Here is a 22751-nt window from a genome sequence, read left to right on the forward strand (position 1 = left end):
GTTCGAGACTAGCCTGGCCAACATGGTGAAACCCCATCTCTAGTGGAGCTTGCAGTGAGCCGTGATTGCACCACTGCACTCCAGCCTGGGCGACAGAGTGAGACTCCGTCTCAAAAAAAAAAAAAAAAAGGAAAGAAACCTCATCTCTACTAAAAATACAAAAAATAAGCCGGGCGTGGTGACGCACACCTGTAGTCCCAGCTACTTGAGAGGGTGAGGCAGGAGAATTGCTTGAGCCTGGGAGGTGGAGGTTGAGCTGAGATCGCGCCATTGCACTCTAGCCTGGGCAACAAGAGCGAAGCTCCGTTACACACACACACAAAAGTAATACAATATATTGCATAATAAGTGGTTTCAGAAGGAAGATTTTAGTTTCAAAACAGTTTCTCACTTACCAGCTGTGTGAGTTTAAACAAGGAATTCAACCTCTTTGAAACTCAGTTTCCTTGTTTGTAAAATGAAGTTAATGATACCCAGCCCTTAAAGTTGTGAAGATTGAGTAAGTTAAGTTTATGAGCCACTGAGTCTGGTGCCTGGCACACAGCAAGTGGTAAGTAAATGCTAGCTGCTGCTTCTTATTATAACTATTAATAATATTAACATTAGCTCTGTGTAAAACTTAAAGGATTTTTTTTCTCTTTTCTAAACCAAAAAGTAACCTGAAACATACTTCTAAGATAAATTAGACAGATTTTTCACATTATGCGAAAACATTGGGACTTCGGGGAGCATTCCTGGCTATGAATTTGGCCAAATCTGAGTCTGTTGGCCTAGATCCTCTTTTCATCAGACCGCTTGTTCCTGGCCAGGTGGTGATGCGCAGGCACCCCCTGGTCTATGTCGTGAGTCTGCTGATTCCTAGCATCTTTCTCATGCTGGTGGACCTGGGGAGCTTCTACCTGCCACCCAACTGCCGAGCCAGGATTGTGTTCAAGACCAGTGTGCTGGTGGGCTACACCGTCTTCAGGGTCAACATGTCCAACCAGGTGCCACGGAGTGTAGGGAGCACCCCTCTGATTGGTAAGCAGCCTCGGGGTCACTGGACACTCATCTTACATGACCCCTGTGAAAGATCTGATGCTAGCCAGGCATGGTGGCTCACACCCGTAATGTCAGCACTTTGGGAGGCCAAGGTGGGAGGATCACTTCAGCTCAGGAGTTCAAGACCAGCCTAGGCAACATAGTGAGACTTTACTAAAAATTTTAAAAATCAACAGGGCATTCAGTGCATACTCACTACAACCTCTGCCTCCTGGGCTCAAGCGATTCTCCTGCCTCAGCCTCCCGAGTAGCTGGGATTATAGGCGCACACCACTACACCTGGCTAATTTTTTGTATTTTTAGTAGAGACGGGGTTTCACGATGTTGACCAGGCTGGTCTTGAACTCCTGACCTCAGGTGATCCGCCCACCTCAGCTTCCCAGAATGCTGGGATTACAGGCATGAGCCCACTGTGCCTGGCCTCTTTGTTTGTTTTTATCCCCAATTTCAACCAATTACCCAAAGTGACTGAGCCATTGATTTCAGCTATTCAGGAAGCTGAGGCAGGAGGATTGCTTGAGTCTAAAAGTTTGAGTCTGCAGTGAGCTATGATCCCACCACTGCACTCCAGCCTGGGTGACAGAGCAAGAATGGAAGGGAAGGGGAGGGGAGGGGAAGGGAGAGAAAGAGAGAAAAAGAAAGAGAGAAAGAAAGGAAGGAAGGAAGGAAGGGAAAAAAACAAAAGAGCAAGCCAGATGCAGTGGCTCACACCCATAATCACAACATTTTTGGAGGCTGAGGTGGGAGGATTGCTTGAGCCCGAGAGTTCAAGACAACATAGTGAGGCCTTGTCTCTTTCTCTTTTTTTTTTTTTTTTTTTTTTTGGGATGGAGTCTTGCTGTGTCTCCAGGCTGGAGTACAGTGGCATGATCTCCGCTCCCTGCAACCTCCACCTCCTGGGTTCAAGAGATTCCCCTGCCTTAGCCTCTGGAGTAGCTGGGACTATAGGTGCCCACCACCATGCCCGGCTAATTTTTTGTATTTTAGTATAGATGGGGTTTCACTGTGTTGGCCAGGATGGTCTGGATCTCCTGACCTTGTGATCCACCCACCTCAGCCTCCCAAAGTGTTGGGATTACAGGCGTGAGCCACCATGTCTGGCCGTGAGGCCTTGTCTCTACCAAAAATAAAAAAAAATTAGCCTGGTGTGGTGGTGTGTGCCTGTAGTCCCAGCTATTCAGGAGGCTGAGGAGGGAGAATCACTTCAGCCCAATACGTTAAGGCTACAGTGAGCCATGATTGCACCAATGTACTACAGCTTGGGCAATAGAGCAAGACCCTGTCCCTAAAGAAAACAAAAATATCTGATGCTGCATTTCAGACTGGAGGCTAACTGCACCTCTTCTGGCTTCTCTCAGGGCACTTCTTCACCATCTGCATGGCCTTCTTGGTTCTCAGCTTAGCTAAGTCCATCGTGCTGGTCAAATTCCTCCATGATGAGCGGCGTGGTGGACAGGAGCAGCCCTTCTTGTGCCTTCGAGGAGACACCGATGCTGACAGGCCTAGAGTGGAACTCAGGGCCCAGTGTGCTGTGGTAACAGGTGTGTGAGAAGCCTTGTGTTTCTCCCCTGTGTGGACTGATCACCTTAAAAATGCATTCCCGTTGGTGATGTACTAGGTATTGCGTTGGCCTATGTGAAAAACCTACAACAACTGCTTCTTAGCCTGGGTGCGGCATTTTATATTATCTCTCTGGAGACTGAAGGCTGCCTGCTTCTGGCTTTCTAGAAAGTCTCATTTTGTTGTTTTTTTTGTTTGTTTTGGTTTGGTTTTTTGAGACAGGGTTTTGCCATGTTGCGCAGGCTGGTCTCGAACTCCTAGGCTCAGGCGATCTTCCCTCTTTTGCCTCCCAAAGTGCTGAGATTGCAGGTGTGAGCCACTGCGCTCAGCTGAAAGTCTAATTTTGGCTTGAAGTTCAGGCCCTCAGTTACTCTTTGTTTTGACAGAGTCTCGCTCTGTCACCCAGGCTTGACTGCAGTGGCACAATCTCTGCTCACTGCAGCCTCTGCCTCCCAGGCTCAAGCTATTCTCCTGACTCAGCCTCCCGAGTAGCTAGGACTATAGGCGTGTGCCACCATGCCTTGCTAATTTTTGTATTTTTAGTAGAGATGGGGTTTCACCATGTTGGCCAGGCTGGTCTCAAACTCCTGACCTCAGGTGATCCACCCACCTCAGCCTCCCAGAGTGCTGGGATTACAGGTGTGAGCCCACCACACCCAGCCTGTTTGTTTGTTTTTATCCCCAATTTTAACCAATTACCCAAAGTGACTGAGCCATTGATTTCAGAATAGCACAGTGCTGGCATGCACATGCACACATGCATACACGGAGCTTGTGTACATTTAGGTTCTAGTTGCTTAATGTGAACAAGTATAAGAATCATCCCAGCCGCTAAAGCTCCTGCTGAGTCCATTTGGGCTGACCTCTAGCTCAGAAAATCTCCTGGACGGATCTAGCACACATACACCCTGCTTACATAATACAGCTCTGACGTGTTCTCCGAGGCTTCCTGCAGTACAACTTTGCCTCGCCTAATAGGGTGGGGAGAGTACCCAACCCAAACACAACCCACTACTCAGTTTCACCTGCAACTTTCCTTGAAGGATGAGGCCGTCAGCTTCAAGAGAAAGTCCAGGTGGGTCTTGGTAGTCCCTGGCTCACCCAGAGTGTTTTCCTCCATCACACAGAGTCCTCGCTGTATGGAGAGCACCTGGCCCAGCCAGGAACCCTGAAGGAAGTCTGGTCGCAGCTTCAATCTATCAGCAACTACCTCCAAACTCAGGACCAGACAGACCAACAGGAGGCAGAGTGGCTGGTCCTCCTGTCCCGTTTTGACCGACTGCTCTTCCAAAGCTACCTTTTCATGCTGGGGATCTACACTATCACTCTGTGCTCCCTCTGGGCACTGTGGGGCGGCGTGTGAAGACTGAAGTGTTCTTCAATAATTGTGCTGGCACTTAGGAGAGAGAGGAGGGGGAATAATAGTGGGTTAAAAAGCTTTCTGGGTCAGGTGTGGTGGTTCTTGCCTATAGTCCCAGTGCTTTGGGAGGCCATAGCAGGAGGATTGCTTGAGCCCAGGAGTTCGAGACCAGCCAGGGCAACATAGTGAGACCATATCTCTACCAGTAAATAAATAAATAAATAAATAGCTGGGCATAGTGGCTCATGCCTGTACTCTCAGCTACTTGGGAGGTTGAGGTGGGAGGATTGCTCGAGCCTAGGATTTCAAGGCTGCAGTGAGCCATGATTGCACCACTGCACCCCAGCCTGGGCGACAGAGCAAGACCCTGTCTCAAAAAAAAAAATAAATAAATAAAAGGCTTTCTGCCTTCATTGCCTCTCCATTGAGTCCAGCTTCATACACCTAATAGTCTGCTGTGTGACCCAAGAATCATATGTTCATGAAAATGTATAAACAGTATGAGTATACAGTAAAAAAGTAAACTTTCCTTCTTATCCCAGTCCACTCACCCAAAGTAACCACTGTTAGTAATTTCTTCCAGAAGATTTCTAGACACACACATGCATCTATGTATGCTTAAGCAGTTTTTTAAAAAATGTAAGCTAGCTCCATCTTCCAGCCCTGCCTTGGCCATTTATTCAGTCACCCATTCAACAAAACCTTTATTGAGTATTAAGTCCTAGGCATTATGTTAGGCACACCAGAGAACACAAATAAGTCAGCACAGGTTATTATTCACTTGATGTGATTCCCATGGTCAACCTGGTACCAACCAACCAGAGCATAAAATTCCTGCCATATCCCTCACCTCCTGAGGCTCTTGTTACCACTTCCCAGCTAAGTCCACTGCCTCCACCCTCTTCCTGTGCCTCCTCAGCAGTGCATCCCCACTGGAGAGAACCCAGGTGCCAAGCCTTCTTTTTTTTTTTTTTTTTTTTTTTTTTTTGAGGCAGAGTCTTGCTCTGTCACCAGATTGGAGTGCAGTGGTGCAATCTTGGCTCACTGCAACCTCCACCTCCCGGGTTCAAGCAATTCCCCTGCCTCAGCCTCCCTAGTAGCTGGGACTACAGGTGCATGCCACCACACCCAGCTAATTTTTTGTATTTTAGTAGCAGGTGCCAAGGCTTCTAAGCCCAGTCTAGCACATCATTTAGTCCACACACAAGGGGCAACGCATGGAGTGGGAGGACAGGCATAGTTCACGGTCCTTTGCTTCAAGGAAGTTATAATCCACTGTCCCTGAACTAGTCAGCTAGGAAATACTACTCACTAAGTAGCTTTAAGAGAGATTTATTTTCTCACCAGTCTGGAAGCTAGAAGCCTAACATCAAGGTGCAAACAGGGTGCGTGGCTTTCTTCTGAGCCCTCTCCTTGGCTTGCAGGCTGCTGACTTCTTGCTTTGTTTTCACATGACCTTTCCTCTGCACATGCTCCTGTCTGTGTCCAGATTTTCTCATCTAACAAGGGCACCAGTGTTGTTGGCTTAGGGTCCATCCTAGTGACCTCTTTTAACCTTAATCACTTTTCCAAGGCCATATGTTCAAACAGTCATATTCTGAGTACTAGGGGTTGGGATGTCAACATATGAATTTTGGGGAGTGGGCAGCAGACAGAGGGGACATATTTCAGCCCATAACACTAGTGATTCTGGAGGTTTAGCAAGTCCAGATTCTGCAGAGTAGGCGGGCAGGCTGGAGACCTGGGGAAGAGTTGCAGTTTGAGTCCAAAAGTGGCAGAATTTCCTCTTCTTCCAGGAAGGTGAGTATTTTTCTATTAAGGCCTTCAACTCATTGGATGAGGCCCACTCATATTATAGCCAGTAATCTGCTCTACTCAAAGTCTACTGATTTAAGTGTTAATCTCATCTAAAAATTACCTTCCCGGACATATAGAATAAAGTTTGACTAAATATCTGTGTACCATGGTCTAGCTATGTTGACACATAAAATTAACCATCACAGTCCTGATGGCCCCTTAGCTTCCCATCTATGTCCACACTCACCCATCCAGAACAGGAGAGTCCTTGTCACCCTGGCACTTGGGTAACTAATCAACTTCCAGCTGATACTCTCCAGTGGCCAAATATGTATTGTGGCCTCATAACCTGAATCCTAAGATTAGAATTCAACCACCCCACAAAATGGCCTTCTTTTTGTATTTAACTTTATTTGCCTCTTCCATTGTTTTCTATCACAGAGTCTTCAATTCAGCCAAGCCAACCCACTTGCCGTCCTCTTCGGGAAAGGGTTTATTTCCATCTAAGCTTCTACTTCTATCTGACATATTCTTCTGTTGCTTCTCCAATCTGTATTTCAACTCTGTCCTAGAGCCCTGCTCAAAACAGCTTTCTTCCCCACTGCCTTTTTACCCAATCACCCCGACTCCCCACTTATCTCTACCTTTAGTCTTACCTTACCTTATATCCTTCTCCCTTTGAATGCTTTATGCCCTTGTGTGTGTGTGTGTGTGTGTTTGTGGTTTGTCATGTAGACAACACACTCCTAGAATACTTACCCTATTTTCTCCTTCTCGTTTAATGCCCCATCTATGCCCAGGTCCATACAGAGTTTTATATCATATGGTGATTCTGCAATAACTATTGCCAGGAGACTCATTCTAGCTCACTGCTGATAGTGGACATGTATCTAGTGTGTTTTCCCAAGTCTGAGAGGCAAAATCTATCCAAGGTCAGACCCCCAGTCTCTGGGCATCCTTCTAGCTCTCATCTGGTGCCATCATCTAAAGATCGACGGGTAGAAAAGAGTGGGCTATGTGATAGTCATCAGTCTTAACGCTGTCAGCAGAAGACACAAAAGTCCAAAAGCTGTTTGCTAGTAACTTTTTCCAGCACTAAAATTGCCTTTAGAAAAATCTGCCCCCCTCCATCCCCCAGAAGAAAAAGAATTTAAATTCAAAGAGCCTTTACCTGCATCCTCCCTCTCTCATTACCTCCCAGTTAGTGCTCAGCGCCAATTGTCCATGAAATTCCACTGCTGCTGTTAATGAAATGAGGAACATAAGAAGTTTGTGAACAGGAAGTGTCCATGCAAACCTCCACCTGTTTCCTTCCTCACTTCCTACTTTCTACTGCTGGCGTCCTCTGCTTTGATGTGTTCAGTTAGGCATCACAGTCCCGATGTCACCTTAGCTTCCCATCCATGTCGATTCTGGCTTTCTCCACTTCCTCCTCCAGTTAACAGAGGAGGAAAGGAGGAAAAGGCCTGCAGTGAACTCCTCACTGTGGGGTGTCTCTCCTTCCCAACTATGTCATAGAGAAAGCACCAGTGTCAGAGTCAGGAGTCCTGATGATCATGGTCCTGGCTCTGCCATTATCTAGCCAGGGGACCTCCGTGAGCTTAACTTCTCAGACTTCAACTTACCTTATTTGAAATTGGGGCTGTTTATATTTGCTCTACCCCTATCACAGAGTTATGAGGATCAAAATGAAAGAATGTATTGAACAATGCTTTGAAAAGTAAATAATGGGGTGCGGTGGCTCACGCCTACAATCTCAGCACTTTGGGAGGCTGAGGTGGGCGGATTACATGAGGTAATCCTGACCAAAATGGAGAAACCCTGTCTCTACTAAAAATACAAAATTAGCCAGGCATGGTGGCACATGCCTGTAATCCCAGCTACTCGGGAGGCCGAGGCAGGAGAATCGCTTGAACCCAGGAGGTGGAGGTTGCAGTGTGCCGAGATCACGCCATTGCACTCCAGCCTGGGCAACAAGAGCTAAACTCCACCTCAAAAAAAAAAAAAAAAAAAAAAAAGTTTAAAGTGCTTTGGGAAGGGGGAGGGATAGCATTAGGAGATATACCTAATGTTAAATGAGGAGTTAATGGGTGCCGCACACCAACATGGCACATGTATACATATGTAACAAACCTGCACGTTGTGCACATATACCCTAGAACTTAAAGTATAATTAAAAAAAAAAGAAAAGTAAATAATGCATCACAAAATAAAGATAAGACCTGCTTGCTATCAACAGATAGACTCCAGTCTTGAGTTTTTGGTGTGGGATCCGATTTCCAGCTCCCTCTATCAGAATCCAGTCGTGGGCTCTGGTACTTCCGCAGTTGTTCCACTATTATAGGATCCAAAGGCCAAGGGCTGAAGCCATCACATGCCTCCTTACAGAGAGACTTGTGTGGCAAGGGTTGCCAAAGGGAGTTCCCATTCCATCTCACATGAAGCTCACCTTTGTTCCATTCTCAGATGACATTGCCCAGGTTCTTTACATCAGCCTCTAACAAGCAGCCCTTTAAGAGTGAAGCCTGGCCACCAAACTGGTCCCCTGTACACTTCTCTGTCTAGTGCCAAGTGGCCTTAATTTCAACTGCAGCCCAGAACTCATTCAAAGCCCCAGAGTCAGGTCTGCATCCTGAAGCAATAACATTGTAAACCAAAAATAAAATTCTAAGGGCCCCCAGCCTTCTGAATGGACTCCATCCTTTCAGTGAGGACATCCCAAAGACTGGGGTTCAGGCCATGATGGGAAGCAGGGGTCGAAAATGCCTCATGATGCCCTCCTCCCTTTCGGAATTCAGGAAAAGTTGACAAGCACCAGAATTAACATCAATACAGATCTTAAGTCTGATAAGAAACATTTACAATCTGGCTGGGCGCAGTGGCTTACGTCTGTAATCCTAGCACTTTGGGAGGCCGAGGCGGGTGGATCACTTGAGGTCAGGAATTCAAGACCAGCCTGGCCAACATAGTGAAACCCCATCTCTACTAAAAGTACAAAAATTAGCTGCGCATGGCGGCGCGCACCTGTAATCCCAGCTACTTGGGAGGCTGAGGCAGGAAGATTGCTTGAACCTGGGAGGTGGAGGTTGCGGTGACCTGAGATGGTACCACTGTACTCCAGCCTGGGCAACAGAGTGAGACTCTGTCTCAAAAAAAAAAAAAAAAAAAAAAAAAAGAAACATTTACAATCTACTCTCTCTGAAGCCTGCTGCCTGGAAGCTTCCTCTGCATGATAAAACTTTGGTCTCCACAACCGCTTACCATAATCCAGACATTCCTTTCTATTGATAATAACTCTTTTAAACAATAGCCAATCACAAAAATTTTAAATCTACTTAGGATCTGAAACCTCCTGCCCCACTGGCTTTAAGTTGTCCCCCCTTTCTGGACGGAACCAATATGTATCTTAAATGTATTCGATTGATGTCTCATGTCTCCCTAAAACGTACAAAACCAAGCTGTGCCCTGACCACCTTAGGCACATGTTCTCAGGGTCTCCTAGGGGCTGTGTCACTGGCCATGGTCATGCATATTTGGCTCAGAATAAATCTCTTCCAATATTTTACAGTTTGACTCTTCAACAACATCATGAACAAATGGCACTACAGATCTCCTCCTGGAATAGTGTCCCTCTGTGGTGGGAGGAATATGGGGTGCCAGCAGCCCTTATTTGCAGAGCAGCTTTAGCTCAGCCCCTCCAAATGTTCATACATTTCATGATTCCTGTTTCATAGAGAAAGGAAACTGAGGAATAGAGCAAAAACGGGATTCTCCCAGCTGTGAGCGCGCCTACCATCTGCTCTTTCCCAGAATCCAAGGTGGTTTCAGCACTCATCAAGAAATCACAGCTCCAGTTCTGGGGACTTCACTGATGTCTAGAACAAAGACTTAGTTAACTCCCAGGCCAGCCAGGCGGCCCCAGTTCATCATGTTGTAGAACTTTCTCCTTAGTACAGCTAAAAACAGAGTCCTTGTCATACAGCCATGAAAAATTAGGCTTGCAGACACTTTGAAGGGTAAGAAAAATGCAATTTACTGGGCAAAAAGAAAAAAAAAAAAGGAAATAGCGACGCTCAGCAAAGCGAGAGTCTGCTAGCCAGTTTTCCCACCTCACAAATTGAATTCCTAGTTACCACATCCCAGAACAGGAGAGAGAGGCCAGGATCCTCCTCCCGGCAAAGGGCACGAACTTTCCATGGCTCTACCCTGTTCTCCCAGTATGCAGGCTGGTCAGGGGTTATCCAGGGATCTTCCCCCTTTGTACTTGGCTCTCTCAATTATATTTCTTTCTTTTTTTTGTTTTTTTTTTTGAGACAGAGTCTCACTCTGTTGCCCAGGTTGGAGTGCGGTGGTGCGATCTTGGCTCACTGCAGCCTCCACCTCCTGGGTTCAAGTGATTCTTGTGTCTCAGCCTCATGAGTAGTTGAGACTACAGGCATACGCCACCACACTTGGCTAATTTTTGTATTTTCTGTAGAGACGGGGTTTCACCATGTTGACCAGGCTGGTCTCGAACTTCTGACCTCAGGTGATCCTCCTGCCTCAGCCTCCCAAAGTGCTGGGATTACAGGCATGAGCCACTACGCCTGGCCGCAACTATATTACAAGATGACTTCTGAGTGCTGCTCTGATGACCTCCCTGAGCCTCTGCAGCCTTGAGTATTGCCAGTAATCAGGTGGCAGAGGGTCTCCCTTTCCTCCCAAGGTACCCGCCACACCTTTTGCAGTTGTCCTAGAGGAGCGGGAGCTGCCATGATAAAGGAAGCTGAGTTTTTCACCTTTTAAACCACTGTGACACAGCACGTCTCCTGTGGTCTGAGTTCCCAGCCTGGATGAGCCAGAACCGGGAAGCAAATGAAACAGTGGCCATGAGTGGAACCAGAGTGAAAGTGCCGTTGCTGAAATGCATCCTCCTCTCAGCTCAGCCTCAAGGCTTCCCCAGATGCTCTCACTTCTCAGAGATCTAATTACACATATTAAGGCAAGGTTAGTAGAAGTGGGTGGAGTCTAAATTTTATCCTGCCCTGTGGCCCTGAGGCTTCTAGGAAACTTCAGAGCTTGAGTTTTAAGGTAAAATCCACCAATCAATTCCTGCATGGTGGATTGTCTCCTCAGGGCAGACAGCCCTTCAGGAAGGCTGGGCTTCCTTCCTTGCAACCCCCTCTGTGACCCTGGGCTCCACCTCAGCCATCACTCTGTCGAGCTTAGCCTACCTTGTCCTGTTCCCTGGATCAGACTCCATCTCAGCAGCCGGAACTGCTCAGTCCTGAGTTATTTACCCGCGGAGACAGTAAGAGCTTCATAATTAGCTGAGCAACAGCATGGAGGCTTTTATGAGCAGCCACGCTCCCCACCACACTCTGGTGTCCGTAATTGAAATGACCCACGCCGGTGATTAGATTAGGGGGCTGAAGAAGCCCAGCACGCCGCCCCCAGCCCCCTCCCCCATCCTGTCGGGGAGGTGATGTAGTTAAGTTTGTGCTTCATTTGGCAGAGGCCATAAAGCAGGAATTGCAGCAAGGTTTTCTGCAGGGGTGGAAGGAACTGCTGGGCTGCGGGCGGCCTCTGTGTCAGGCAAGACTCCAGATCTGAGTGAGAGGGAGACCCTTGCTCCCCCTTTACCTCACCTCTGTACCTCTCCCACAGCCTTTGCTGGGCTTTGAAGGCCTGGGGTGTATGTAAGTCTAGCGGGATGGTCATCCCTCCTCAGTGTCACTGGTTACTCAGGCTGCATGTGGACAGCCAGCTGCTGGTCACCCTGCTCATCCTCTTTGGAGAGCACCAGGCTGAGAGCAGGGGAATCAGGTGCTGTTGGCAGTTCGTTTTCTCCCCACGTCCCTGCCCAGTCTCGGCTTGCAGCTCTTCCTTACACGAGCCTCCTTCTCTACCCCAGTCCCGTTCTCCTGCGGTCTCTTCCCACCACCTGCCCCTTTTGCACGTGGGGCTGGCTTTGGCCAAGTTGTGCAATAGCTGAAGTTTCCTCTATTCCTTCCTCTTTCCCACCCATATCTACCCAGGGACCCATGTCGGCACACTGCACAAAGGACGTCTCACTGTTGTGTTCTTCCCAAATCTACCTTCCCAGACACCGTGCACAAATGAGATCAAAATCCTTCCACTGTGCCAAAGCCTTTTAAATGCAGTCATTTAAAATTAGTCTGTTCTGAAATACAAACTGGTGAAATGAGTTCATGCCACATTTTCCACCTGGGGTACATTTATCCCTAGCGTGGCTCAGCAGTGTGCTAAGTATACTGAAAGCCCCAGAATGAACATGATTTCTCTTCTAAAGCATTGGTTTTACTCAACAGTATGTTGTTAGGAGAATTATTTACTTTCCTATGAAAATACGTACTGATATTTTTTGGTGAAGAAACAAAAATTTAGAATAAAACATTAAAGATACAACTTTACTTTAAAAAATATTTTATTTTTAATTATTGGGGCACATATTTATAGGGTACATATGATATTTTGATACAAGTATACAATGTATAATGATCAAATCAGGGTAACTGAAATATCCATCATCTCAAGTATTTATCATTTTTTTGTGTTAGGAACATTCCAACTCCACTCTCTGGTTATTTTGGATTTTATTTGTTTGTTTTGAGACAGAGTCTTGCTCTGTTGCCCAGGCTGGAGTGCAGTGACACGATCTCAGCTCACTGCAACCTTCGCCTCCTGGGTTCAAGCGATTATCCTGCCTCAGACTCCTGAGTAGCTGGGATTATGGGTACACACCAGCAGGTCCGGCTAATTTTTGTATTTTTTAGTAGAGACAGGGTTTCGCCATGTTGGCCAGGCTGGTCTCGAGCTCCTGACCTCAAGTGATCCACCCACCTCGGCCTCCCAAACTGCTGGGATTACAGGTGTGAGCCACTGCGCCCAGCCTCACTCTTTGGTTATTTTGAAATGTACAATAAATTATTGTTGACTATAGTTGTCCTATTGTGCTACTGGTCACTAGATCTCATTCCTTCTATCTAACTGGACTTTTGTACCCATTAACTATTTCCTCTTTATCCCCCCTCCCTCCCCACTACATTTCCCAGCCTCTGGTAACCATCATTCTGCTCTCTATCTCCATGAGTTCAATTGTTTTGTTTTGTTTTGTTTTTAGCTCCCACATATAAATGGGAACATGCAATGCTTATCTTTCTGTGCCTGGCTTATTTCACTTATCATAATGATCTCCAGTTCCATTCATGCTGCAAATAACAATTTAATTTTTCTTTATAGCTGAATAATATTTCATTGTATATATGTACCACATTTTCTTTATGCATTCATCTATTGATGGACACTTAAGTTGATTCCATATTAAAGATAAAACTTTAGGCTTAATGGAAGGGGATCCTGTTTGGCTCTGCCCTTGCTTTAAAATATATCATACTAATACAAAATTTGAGGTATTGACAAGGCCAACAGATCAGGAGACAATTGCTGGAAAAGATAGTTTATTACTCATAGTTCCCAACAGGGGAGCATGAGCCACACTTCACCGTGGGAAGTGGGGCATGCACAGCAGAAAACACCCAGGTTGATTACAGGGTTGGGGGGGTGGGGAGGCGCTGTGAGGAAGAGCCTTAATTGTTTCTGCGGGAAGGAGCAGGTAAGGCAGGGTAAGCAGGCTTAGGATGGGCTAGCGTGAATCGTTTCAGGGGACTCGGGCATGGCGGCTCTCCCTAGTTGTCTGATATCCAGCTCTGAGATGATTAGGGCATGTGGATAGTGGCCTGGAGTATGACAACCTGACAAAAAAGGTCACTGGGGATGTGGGCACTGGATTGGTTTGTATTTGAAAAATTTGCTTGTAGGTGAGTTGTTTACTACCTCTAGGAATTGGCTATCCCTGGAAGGGGCAGTCTTGCCAGGGTCAGCAAGACCCCAGATGTCAAAACATCAGAATATAAAAAATAAAAGACAAGGTTAATACAGCCCCTCTGAGATTCCAGTCAGGACGTATCCTTTTCTTCTGGTTTTCTGGGTGGGTTAGCAGAAATGGGCAGCAGAACTCAAAGGACTGGCTCAAGAGGTGAAAATGTTGGATATTGTGGCAAGCATGCAGGAAAAGATATTTGAGGAAAGCAATACCTGGGCAAGACATATTCATTCCTGCATTAATCCACTCACCCACTCATTTGGTAGTAGTAGCTTGAGCATCAGCTCTGTGTCAGGGGCCTTGCCAGGTGCCAGAATAGCACCTTGAATAGGACACTCAGAGTTTCTGGCCTTGAAGGAGCTTTTAATCCAACAGAAGTGGTGTAGTAAAAATAATACATGTTTGGGGGTCAGAAACATGCATTTAAGTCCCATTACAGCACAGCTACTTAAAGCTGACATGGATTTCCTCTGAGTGCAAACCTGATGGTTTGGCAGAAGCTGCCTGGAGTATTGTCTGGAGACAGATTTTTGGGCCACCAGTGGGCTCTGTGGGAAAGCATGCTGTAATGAATTAGTGCTGTCAGCCACAGGTGACATCAGGTGAGGGATAATCAGAGCTTGCCATGTGCCAAGCAGTGTGCTGATGCTTTGGGTGGCAGTATTCTAGACCATTAGAATTTCTCTCAGTAGGTAGGTAGGTAGGGAGGTAGGTAGGTAGATAGGTAGGTGGATAAATAGATAGATAGATAGATAGATGGATAGATAAATAGAGTTATGGATAATACTAGGGATGTTATGAAAATTATATATATGAAATATATATATAATGACATCTCATAATATGTATAATCCTCATAATAACCTTAGTATTATCATTCCCATTTCACAGTTGAAAAAAGACTGAGGCGCAGACAGATTAGGTAAATTGCCCAAGATTACCGAGCTAGAAAGTGACCAAACTAGGATTCAAATCTAAGCATCCTGGGTTCAGACTCCATGCTCTTGGACAGGTGCACTCTGACTCTAGACGTGCTCCCTTGACCTCTTTCTTTTAAATAGAGACAGGGTCTCACTCTGTCACCCAGGCTAGAGTGCAGTGGCACAATCTCAGCTCACTGCAACCTCAACCTTCTGGGCTCAAGTGATCCTCCCACCTCAGTCTTCCAAGTAACCGGGACTACAGGCATGCACCACCATGCCCAGCTAATTTTTGTATTTTTTGTAGAGATGGGGGTCTCACTATGTTGTCCAGGTTAGTCTTAAACTCCTGGACTCAAGGGATCCACCTGCCTCAGCCTCCCAAAGTGCTGAAATTACAGGGGTGAGCCATCGCGTCTTGCCGAGCTTTACTTCTTAAAAGCCTCTCATATTTACCAACTTTATATGTAAGAGGAAAGGGCTCATGTTATAATAAATTAATTTCATTTCCAACCCCACCACTCATTAGGTTTGTGACTGCGGGCAAGTTACTTCACTGTCTTAGAATCTCAGTTCTTTTCCATCTGGAAATTCTAGAAACAGGTGGGTTTTGTCTGTTTATTTGTTTGAGACAGTCTCACTCTGTCACACAGGCTGGAGTGCAGTGGTGCAATCTCAGCTCACTGCAACCTCCACTTGTCCTGAGTCCAAGCAATTCTCTGGCCTCAGCCTGCTGAGTAGGTGGGATTACAGGCGCCCACCATCACGCCTGGCTAATTTTTGTATTTTTAGTAGTGACGGAATTTCACCTTGTTGGTCAAGCTGGTCTCAAACTCCTGACCTGAAGCAATCTGCCCGCCTCGGCCTCCCAAAATGCTGGGATTACAGGCGTGAGCCACCGCACCCGGCCTAGAAAGAGGTGTTTTGCTGAAGTATTGAGAGAATAGAATAAGATAGATTTATTGTTCAGTTCTCGGGGAGTGGGGAGGGATAGCTTTAGGAGATATACCTAATGTTAAATGATGAGTTAATGGGTGCAGCACACCAACATGGCACATGTAAACATATGTAACTAACCTGCACGTTGTGCACATGTACCCTAAAACTTAAAGTATAATTTAAAAAAAAAGAAAAGATAAGATGTATTAAGTGCTGAGCGCAGTGCCTTGCATTCAGGCATTGAAAGGATAGGAATTCTTCATCACCACCTTACCACAGGGCTGTTACGAGAGCCCAGGGAGATCACATATGAAAGCGCTTTGTAAACTCGCCGGGTTTGCTCCTCAGAGTGTGGGTCCAGGACCAGCAGCATTAGCATCGCCTGCAGACTTGTTAGAAATGCGGAATTTCAGATCCTCCCAGACCTCCTGAATCTGAGTCTGATTTCCAAGTGTTCTCTCAGGGGAGTGATGTGCACATTGTCTTTGGAGAAGCGGGGATGGAAGAACGATGGAGGTAAAAGGTGAGAGCGCAGACTCAGGGAGGCCTGAGGAGCTGGGTGTTTAGGGGCAGCCCAGCGTTACATGCAGCCCACCCCTCCTGCCAGGACAGCTGGGCCCACGGGGCACCTGCCAATCACTGTGCTGCACTCGGTAATCTCCCTGCCTCACAATCAGAGCAGTCAAGCACTCAGCACAGCTGGGCGGCTGAATTATAGGCTGCAGGCAGAAGGCAGAGATGGCTCTGCGTGTGCCGTCCAAGGAGAGAGTGAGTGAAGGGCAAAGAGGGCCTCTTCCACAGCCCCCTTCCCCTGCAGCGAACACCCTCTTTTCTGGAGAACAAGACTGGGCTGCCAGCACCAGTGATCAGGTGGCCTCCCCGTTTCCCAGAGCCCACTTGCTGCCCTGGGCCAGCCTCCGGGCCCTCCTCCTTGCTGAGTTATGGTCATGGTACCTTAAGGGACCCTCTGCCCGGTGCCCTTAGTTGTGTGAGTCCCTCTTCCTGAGGGAGAAGCTTTCTTTAGCTGACTCTCCTCCTACAGATGCAGCCCTTTTGTTCATCCAAATGCTTCCCTTTCCCGGAGCGTGAAACATAAGACATCAGGTGGAGGTAGACCTGAGACCAGAGGGACCATGCGGTTGTCATCCTTCTGTTTCTCCAGTTTCTAGCACAAAGGCTGGCACAGGGCAGAGGCCTGGAGAGTTCAGGCTGAAGGAACATCCATGCCATTTTCCCCGGAACATAGCCAGCTGGGCTGCAGCGAGGGAAGTGCCTGGCCGCCATCTCCTACCAGAGCCCTGGTGGTGGAGAGTGATGGGGAAAGAATCCCAGGCGACAGGGGAGGCTGTGCTGCTGCCACTGCTCCTTCCCTTTCCTCCCAGAGGTGCCAGTGCTTGGAGGAGGCATCAGTCTTGCAGACTGGATGCTCTGTCTTCTCATTCTGGTCCCAGGCTGCTGAGTGGCCTGTTCTCCCTGCCGCCACCGTGTCTCAGCCCTGGTCCCTGGGAGGGATGAAAGCTCTCTCCATCTTCCTGATCTTCCCTTTCTGGTGATATTTCAAACACCCATTAGGTTTTACAGGGCATTGCTTCCAAGGCTATAGGAGATGGCTCTGGGGCTGCACTCCAGGCGCTTAGGTCCCCCTGAGCCTGTTGACTCCTCTGCCACGCAGCCTGTCCTCCCATCACACCCTACCCCCTTGCGCTTCAGCCACCACATCCCTCTCCCTGCCATCCTGAGCTTGACACAGAGGGCACTAGGCAGAGCCCAAGCTTGTCATTGTGGGTTTATAGGCCTGGGGTCCCCTACTCTGCCTCTTTGGGCAGCAGACAGAGAGTGTGTGTACGTGTGTCTGAGGCAGTAACTTGAAGTTGGAGGAGAATCTAGACCAACTCATGCAAAGCTCCTGTTCTGCAGATGAGCCTGAGAGAAAATAAAAATATACCCAAGATAACACTAAAGACAATGATAATGATTACTGATAGCTACTGAAATGGGAAGCATGTATGTGTCATGCATTGTATGAGGACTTTCCATGGTGAAGCTAATTTAGCCCACATGACCATCTTCCATGGTATGTTACATTTACAAATACAGAAACTAAGGCTCAGCCAGCTTAAGAAACCTGCCTACCATCACACAATGAGTGAGTGAAAGAGCAGAATTTGGTATTAGGATTATTTGCTTGAACATCAAGCAGCTTTAGTAGCTTCCTCTGAAAAGCAAAGTGGTGAGAATAAGAGCCCATGCCCCTCCCACCCCAGGGAGCTGTGGAGGCTCCTGGGGTGGAAGCTGCAAAGGTGAGGGGTTATCATCCCCATGCAGTGTTATACCCTGCTAGGGAAGAGGCCTCCGCTCCAGATGAGAAGATGCACACATTGCCTTGGGCTAGAATACTGAGGCCCCCATGGGGGCCTCCCTGCCCAGGCTGAAGAAATGTAAACAGGAAGGGAAGTGGGGAAGGGAGAGGTGTCAGAAATGGGGCTGGGCTAGGTCAGCACGGTGGCTCACGCCTGTAATCCCAGCACTTTGCGAGACTGAGGCCAGGTGGATCACTTGAGGTCAGGAGTTCGAGACAAGCCTGGCCAACATGATGAAACCCCATCTTTACTAAAAATACAAAAATTAGCTGGGCATGTGGTGGACACCTGTAATTCCAGCTACTCGGGAGGCTGAGGCAGGAGAATCACTTGAACCTGGGAGGCGGAGATTGCAATGAGCTGAGATCATGCCACTGCACTCCAGACTGGGTGACAGAGCGAGACTCCATATCAAAAAAAAAAAAAAGAACCTTATTCAGATCACCTCATTAAGTCCTCCCCAAAACTCTGTGGTAGGTGACAGTATCCATCCTCCCTTCAGAGAGGCTGACTGACCTGTCCAAGGCATGTAGCTAGGAAGTGGCAGAGCTGGCATTTGAATGATGTTAGGACAGGCTAGGTTATTGCTGTGGTAACATATGATCCCCAAATCTCTGTGGCTTACGACAGCAAGCTCTGTGCCCACAGAGGTCAGCCCCAGCTCTGATCTTATGTCCTCGCCCTGAGACCCAGGCCGCTGCAGCCTCCATTGCGAACATCACTAGTCACCACGCCACAGAAAGATACACACGTGGCTGGGTGTGGTGACTCACGCCTGTAATCCCAGTACTTTGGGAAGCTGAGGTAGGTGTGGATCATTTAAGGTTAGGAGTTCGAGACCAGCCTGTCCAACATGGTGAAACCCCATCTCTACTAAAAATACAAGAATTAGCCAGGTGTGGTGGCAGCGCCTGTAGTTCTAGCTACTTGGGAGGCTGAGGTAGGAGAATCACTTGAACCCAGGAGGTGGGGGTTGCAGTGAGCCTAGATCATACCACTGCATCCAGCCTAGGTGAGAGAGCAAGTGAGACTCTGTCTCAAAAAAAAAAAAAAAAAAAAGAATGTTGGGCACGGTGACTCATGCCTGTAATCCCAGCACTTTGGGAGGCTGAGGTGGGCAGATCATGAGGTCAGGAGTTTGAGACCAGCCTGGCCAATATGATGAAACCCGTCTCTACTAAAAATACAGAAATTAGCAGGGCATGGTGGCGTGCACCTGTAATCCCAGCTACTAGGGAGGCTGAGGCAGAAGTATCGCTTGAACCCGAGAGGTGGAAGTTGCAGTGAGCCCAGATTGCACCAGTGCACTCTAGCCTGGGAGACAAAGGGAGCCTCCATCTCCGGAAAAAAAAAAAAGATACACACGTCCTTTCTGCTCACAACTCAGTGTCCTACTGTCCTTGTCATGCAACCCACCGAACCACCACAAGGCCAGGAAGTACAATCCTTACAAGTGCCCAGAAAGGGGGAGAACCGGAATATTCGAGGCACAGTGCTCACAGTTACCACATAGTTTCCAATCACCAAGCTCAACTGATTCCCTCAGTGCACTGAGCTGCCATTTCCTCATCGGAAAGGTGGGAATAGTAATTCTACCTTGCAGGGTTGTTGTGGTGAATAAATGAGACAATATACAAAAATCTCAAGCCTAGGAACACTGAGTCGTAGCCATTAGTATGTTCATATGTGAAGTTCAGGAATACTCTGGGGCTGTTCAGTTCGACCCTTGTTCAGTGCAATGACAAATCAAGATATGGGATTTAGAAGAGTCCTCTGAAACAAGAGGACAGATTTGGGAAGTGCTGCTGCTCTCTGAGTGCATGAAACCACCTTCAGGGAACCCAGAGAGGAAGGAAAATTTCCAGGAGGACAATCAGTGGCAAGAGCCAATGTGCAAATGTGATTATATCAGCATACATACAGACTGCTGAGCGCTTCTGCAGGACTCTTCATTTAAGACTAATTAAATGCTTGGAACCAGGAAGATTGAGAGGGTCCTCTCCAGGAAGCTATTCCAGTCCAGCGAGACACTTCAGGGTCTATTTACAGAGGTGGAACGCTCCAGAGGAGGAGGAAGAAGAGGGTAGCTCAACTGAGAGCACTCCAGCGGAGGAACAGGAGGCCAGAAGGGCTGAAAATCACTCAGGATATTGCGGGGTCCTCCCACCCCAACCTTGGCCTCCGAGGGTCTGAGGTTTTGTGTGATGTAAGAAAACAAAACTAGGGTTTGTGCTGGTGATTGCAAAATGGGCACTGCCTGTGGAATGGCATGGGTTCATTTTCCTTTGCCACGGTGAAGAATTACCATAAATTTAGCGGCTTAAAACAACACGAGTTTATTCTCTTACAGATCGGGAGGTCAACAGTCCGAAGTCAGTTTCACTGGGTTAAACCAATTCTGTCAGCCGAGTTGGTTCCTTCTGGAGGTTCTCAGGGGAGAATCTGTGCCCTTGTCTTTTTTAGTTTCTAGGGGTCACTGGCATTCTTCAGTTCATGTCCCCTTCCTCCGTCTTCAAGGCTCAAATCCAGTTTCTGCTTCTGTCATGCACAGCCTTCTCTTCTGTCATCAAATCTCCATCTGCCTTCCTTTAATAAGGACACTAAATCATTACATTTAGGACGGACCCTGGCAACCCAGTATAACTTCTCATCTTAAGATCCCTAATTTAATCACATCTGAAATTTTCCCTTTTGCCATCTATGGTAAGAGCCATAGGTCCCAGGGATTAGGACCTGGGTATCTTTGGGGCCATTATTCAGGATACCACATGAAGCTTTTGAGATGGTTTGAATAGCAAAAGGGCAACAATTGTCTTAGGCCATCTTGCATTGCTCGAAAGGAATACTCGAGGCTGGATAATTTATAAATCAAAGTTTGGTTGGCTCATGGTTCTGCAGACTATACCAGAAGAATAGTGCCAGCATTTGCTTCTGGTAAGGGCTTCAGGAAACTTCCACTGATGGTGGAAGGTGAAGGGGAACAGGCTTCACATGGTGAGAGAAGAGGAAAGAGAAAGAGGGCAAGGCAGCTAGGCTCTGCAACAACCTGCTCTTGTATGAACAATTCGAGCAAGAACTCACTCATCACCATGGGGAGGGCACCAAGCCATTCAAGAGGGATCCACCCCCATGACACAAACTCCTCCCACTAGGCCTCACCTCCAACCTTGGGGATCACATTTCAAAACATGAGATTTGGAGGGGACAAACATCCAAACTATATCAACCGTGAACCCGACTGCATCCATAGACCTTCCACTTGGCCCTAGGGTAGGGGGCACCCTGCAGGCCTAGCTGCGGATGGAACCTCTGTGGTGACCCCCAGCAAGTCTGTCTACATGTCTCCCTTCAGTCATGTCGCCAGTGCCCAATAGACAGTGATATAGAGCAGTAATCATGTCATGATTACTGTCATGTAATCAACCAATGATTACATGAGTTGATTCCAAGAGACATGTCATGGAATCAACCAATCTATTAACAATCATGATTTCAGCGTCTGTGTCCTGTGGCTGGCAATTCAGACCTGGGGCCCTGCAGATTCTCTGAGTAGGAGATTCAGTCAACAAATATTTATTGAGGTCCTACTATGTGTCGGGCACTATTCCAGGCACTTGGGATAGATACATCAGTGAACAAAGCACACAGAGATCCCTGCCTTCATGGCGCTAAAGTTCCATCTTTAGAGACAGACAGTAAAGAATCAATTGAAGTCAAAAGAAGTTAATTGTGTAGAATGTTAGGTGTTAATGGGGCTATGGAAAAATAGAAAATGTAGGGCAGGGGAAGAGGGATCAGGCATGAGAGGGTGGGATGGGGCAGGTGAGAGTATTACATGGAGTAGCCACGGGAGGCCTCACTGAGCAGGGGAGATTTATGTAGACTTGAAGGAGAGGGTATTCGCCAAGTGGACATGCAGGTGGGGGAGCTCCAGGCAGAGGGGAGAGCTGGGGCAGAGGTTGTAAGTCAGAGCACAACTGGTCTGTGCAAGCAACCAGTTGGAGTGGGCAGACTGATGGAGAAAGTCACAGCAGGCCGGGTGTGGTGGCTCATGCCTGTAATCCCAGCACTTTGGAAGGCCAAGGCAGGTGGATCACTTGAGGTCAGGAGTTCGAGACCCTCCTGGCCAACATGGTGAAACCCTGTCTCTATTACACATACAAAAATTAGCCAGGCATGGTGGCAGGCACCTGTAATCCCAGCTACTAGGGAGGCTGAGGTGGGAGAATTGCTTGAACCCAGGAGGTGGAAGCTGCAGTGAGCCAAGATCACACCACTGCACTCCAGCCTGGGCAATACTCCTGGATGACTCGTCTAGTGGGTAGGGGGAAAAAAAGAAAGTCACATCAGGGGAGGACAAAGAGGTAACAGGGGCCAGATGAGCTATGAGAGCCTCTATGCAGCTAACCAGGCCAAACCTGAAAAGATGAAAGAAGACAAAGCAAATGAGGACTGCAAGCACTCTCATATGAAGCTCTCAAAAATCCTCTGAACTGGGAGCTAGTTCCTGTGTTGGGAGTTGAGTGACCTTACTTGAGTCACCTATCACTGCAGAAATTCACTTTCCTCACTTATAAATTGTGCAGCTTGCACCAAATTCATTCACTCATCTACCCATTCTACAGGCTCCTGCTAGCACCTCTGAGGCCCCAAGCACATGGACCAGCACTGCTGACACTAAGATGAGTCTCTGCCCTCTCTGTCCAGAGTCATTCCAGCTCCAACACTTGGTGCTGAAAGAATTGAGGGGTTTGTGCCCAGAGAAGAGAAGGTGTTATGGTGTAAGGACTTTCACATCAAAAAGAAGTTAGTCCCAAATGATAGGACTGGATAGGTGGAAGTTTTAGGGAAACAGTTTTGGGGGTCAGTGTAGAAAAGAGTTCTTCAAA

General features: G+C 47.5%; 1 protein-coding gene and 1 long non-coding RNA gene across 2 annotated transcripts in view; one reads left to right on the forward strand and one right to left on the reverse strand.

The window, feature by feature from the left end:
* Positions 1-4145, forward strand: part of HTR3B (5-hydroxytryptamine receptor 3B) — a 36548-nt gene extending 32403 nt beyond the window's left edge. The window contains exons 6-8 of the mRNA XM_024255603.2: positions 810-1020; positions 2400-2582; positions 3729-4145. Coding sequence (XP_024111371.2) covers positions 810-1020; positions 2400-2582; positions 3729-3964 — 630 coding nt within the window. The 3' untranslated portion in view covers positions 3965-4145. The remainder of the gene's footprint in view (positions 1-809; positions 1021-2399; positions 2583-3728) is intronic.
* A 1160-nt stretch (positions 4146-5305) lies between these two features.
* LOC129048777 (uncharacterized) lies at positions 5306-7229 on the reverse strand. Its single transcript, XR_008511393.2, has 3 exons — positions 7085-7229; positions 6930-6999; positions 5306-5460 (listed from the first exon to the last, which is right to left on the reverse strand). It is a non-coding gene; the product is annotated as an uncharacterized LOC129048777 (long non-coding RNA).
* Between the last annotated feature and the right edge of the window lie 15522 nt (positions 7230-22751).

The sequence above is a fragment of the Pongo abelii genome, chromosome 9 (genome assembly GCF_028885655.2).
Source record: "Pongo abelii isolate AG06213 chromosome 9, NHGRI_mPonAbe1-v2.0_pri, whole genome shotgun sequence".
Taxonomy (NCBI): domain Eukaryota; kingdom Metazoa; phylum Chordata; class Mammalia; order Primates; family Hominidae; genus Pongo; species Pongo abelii.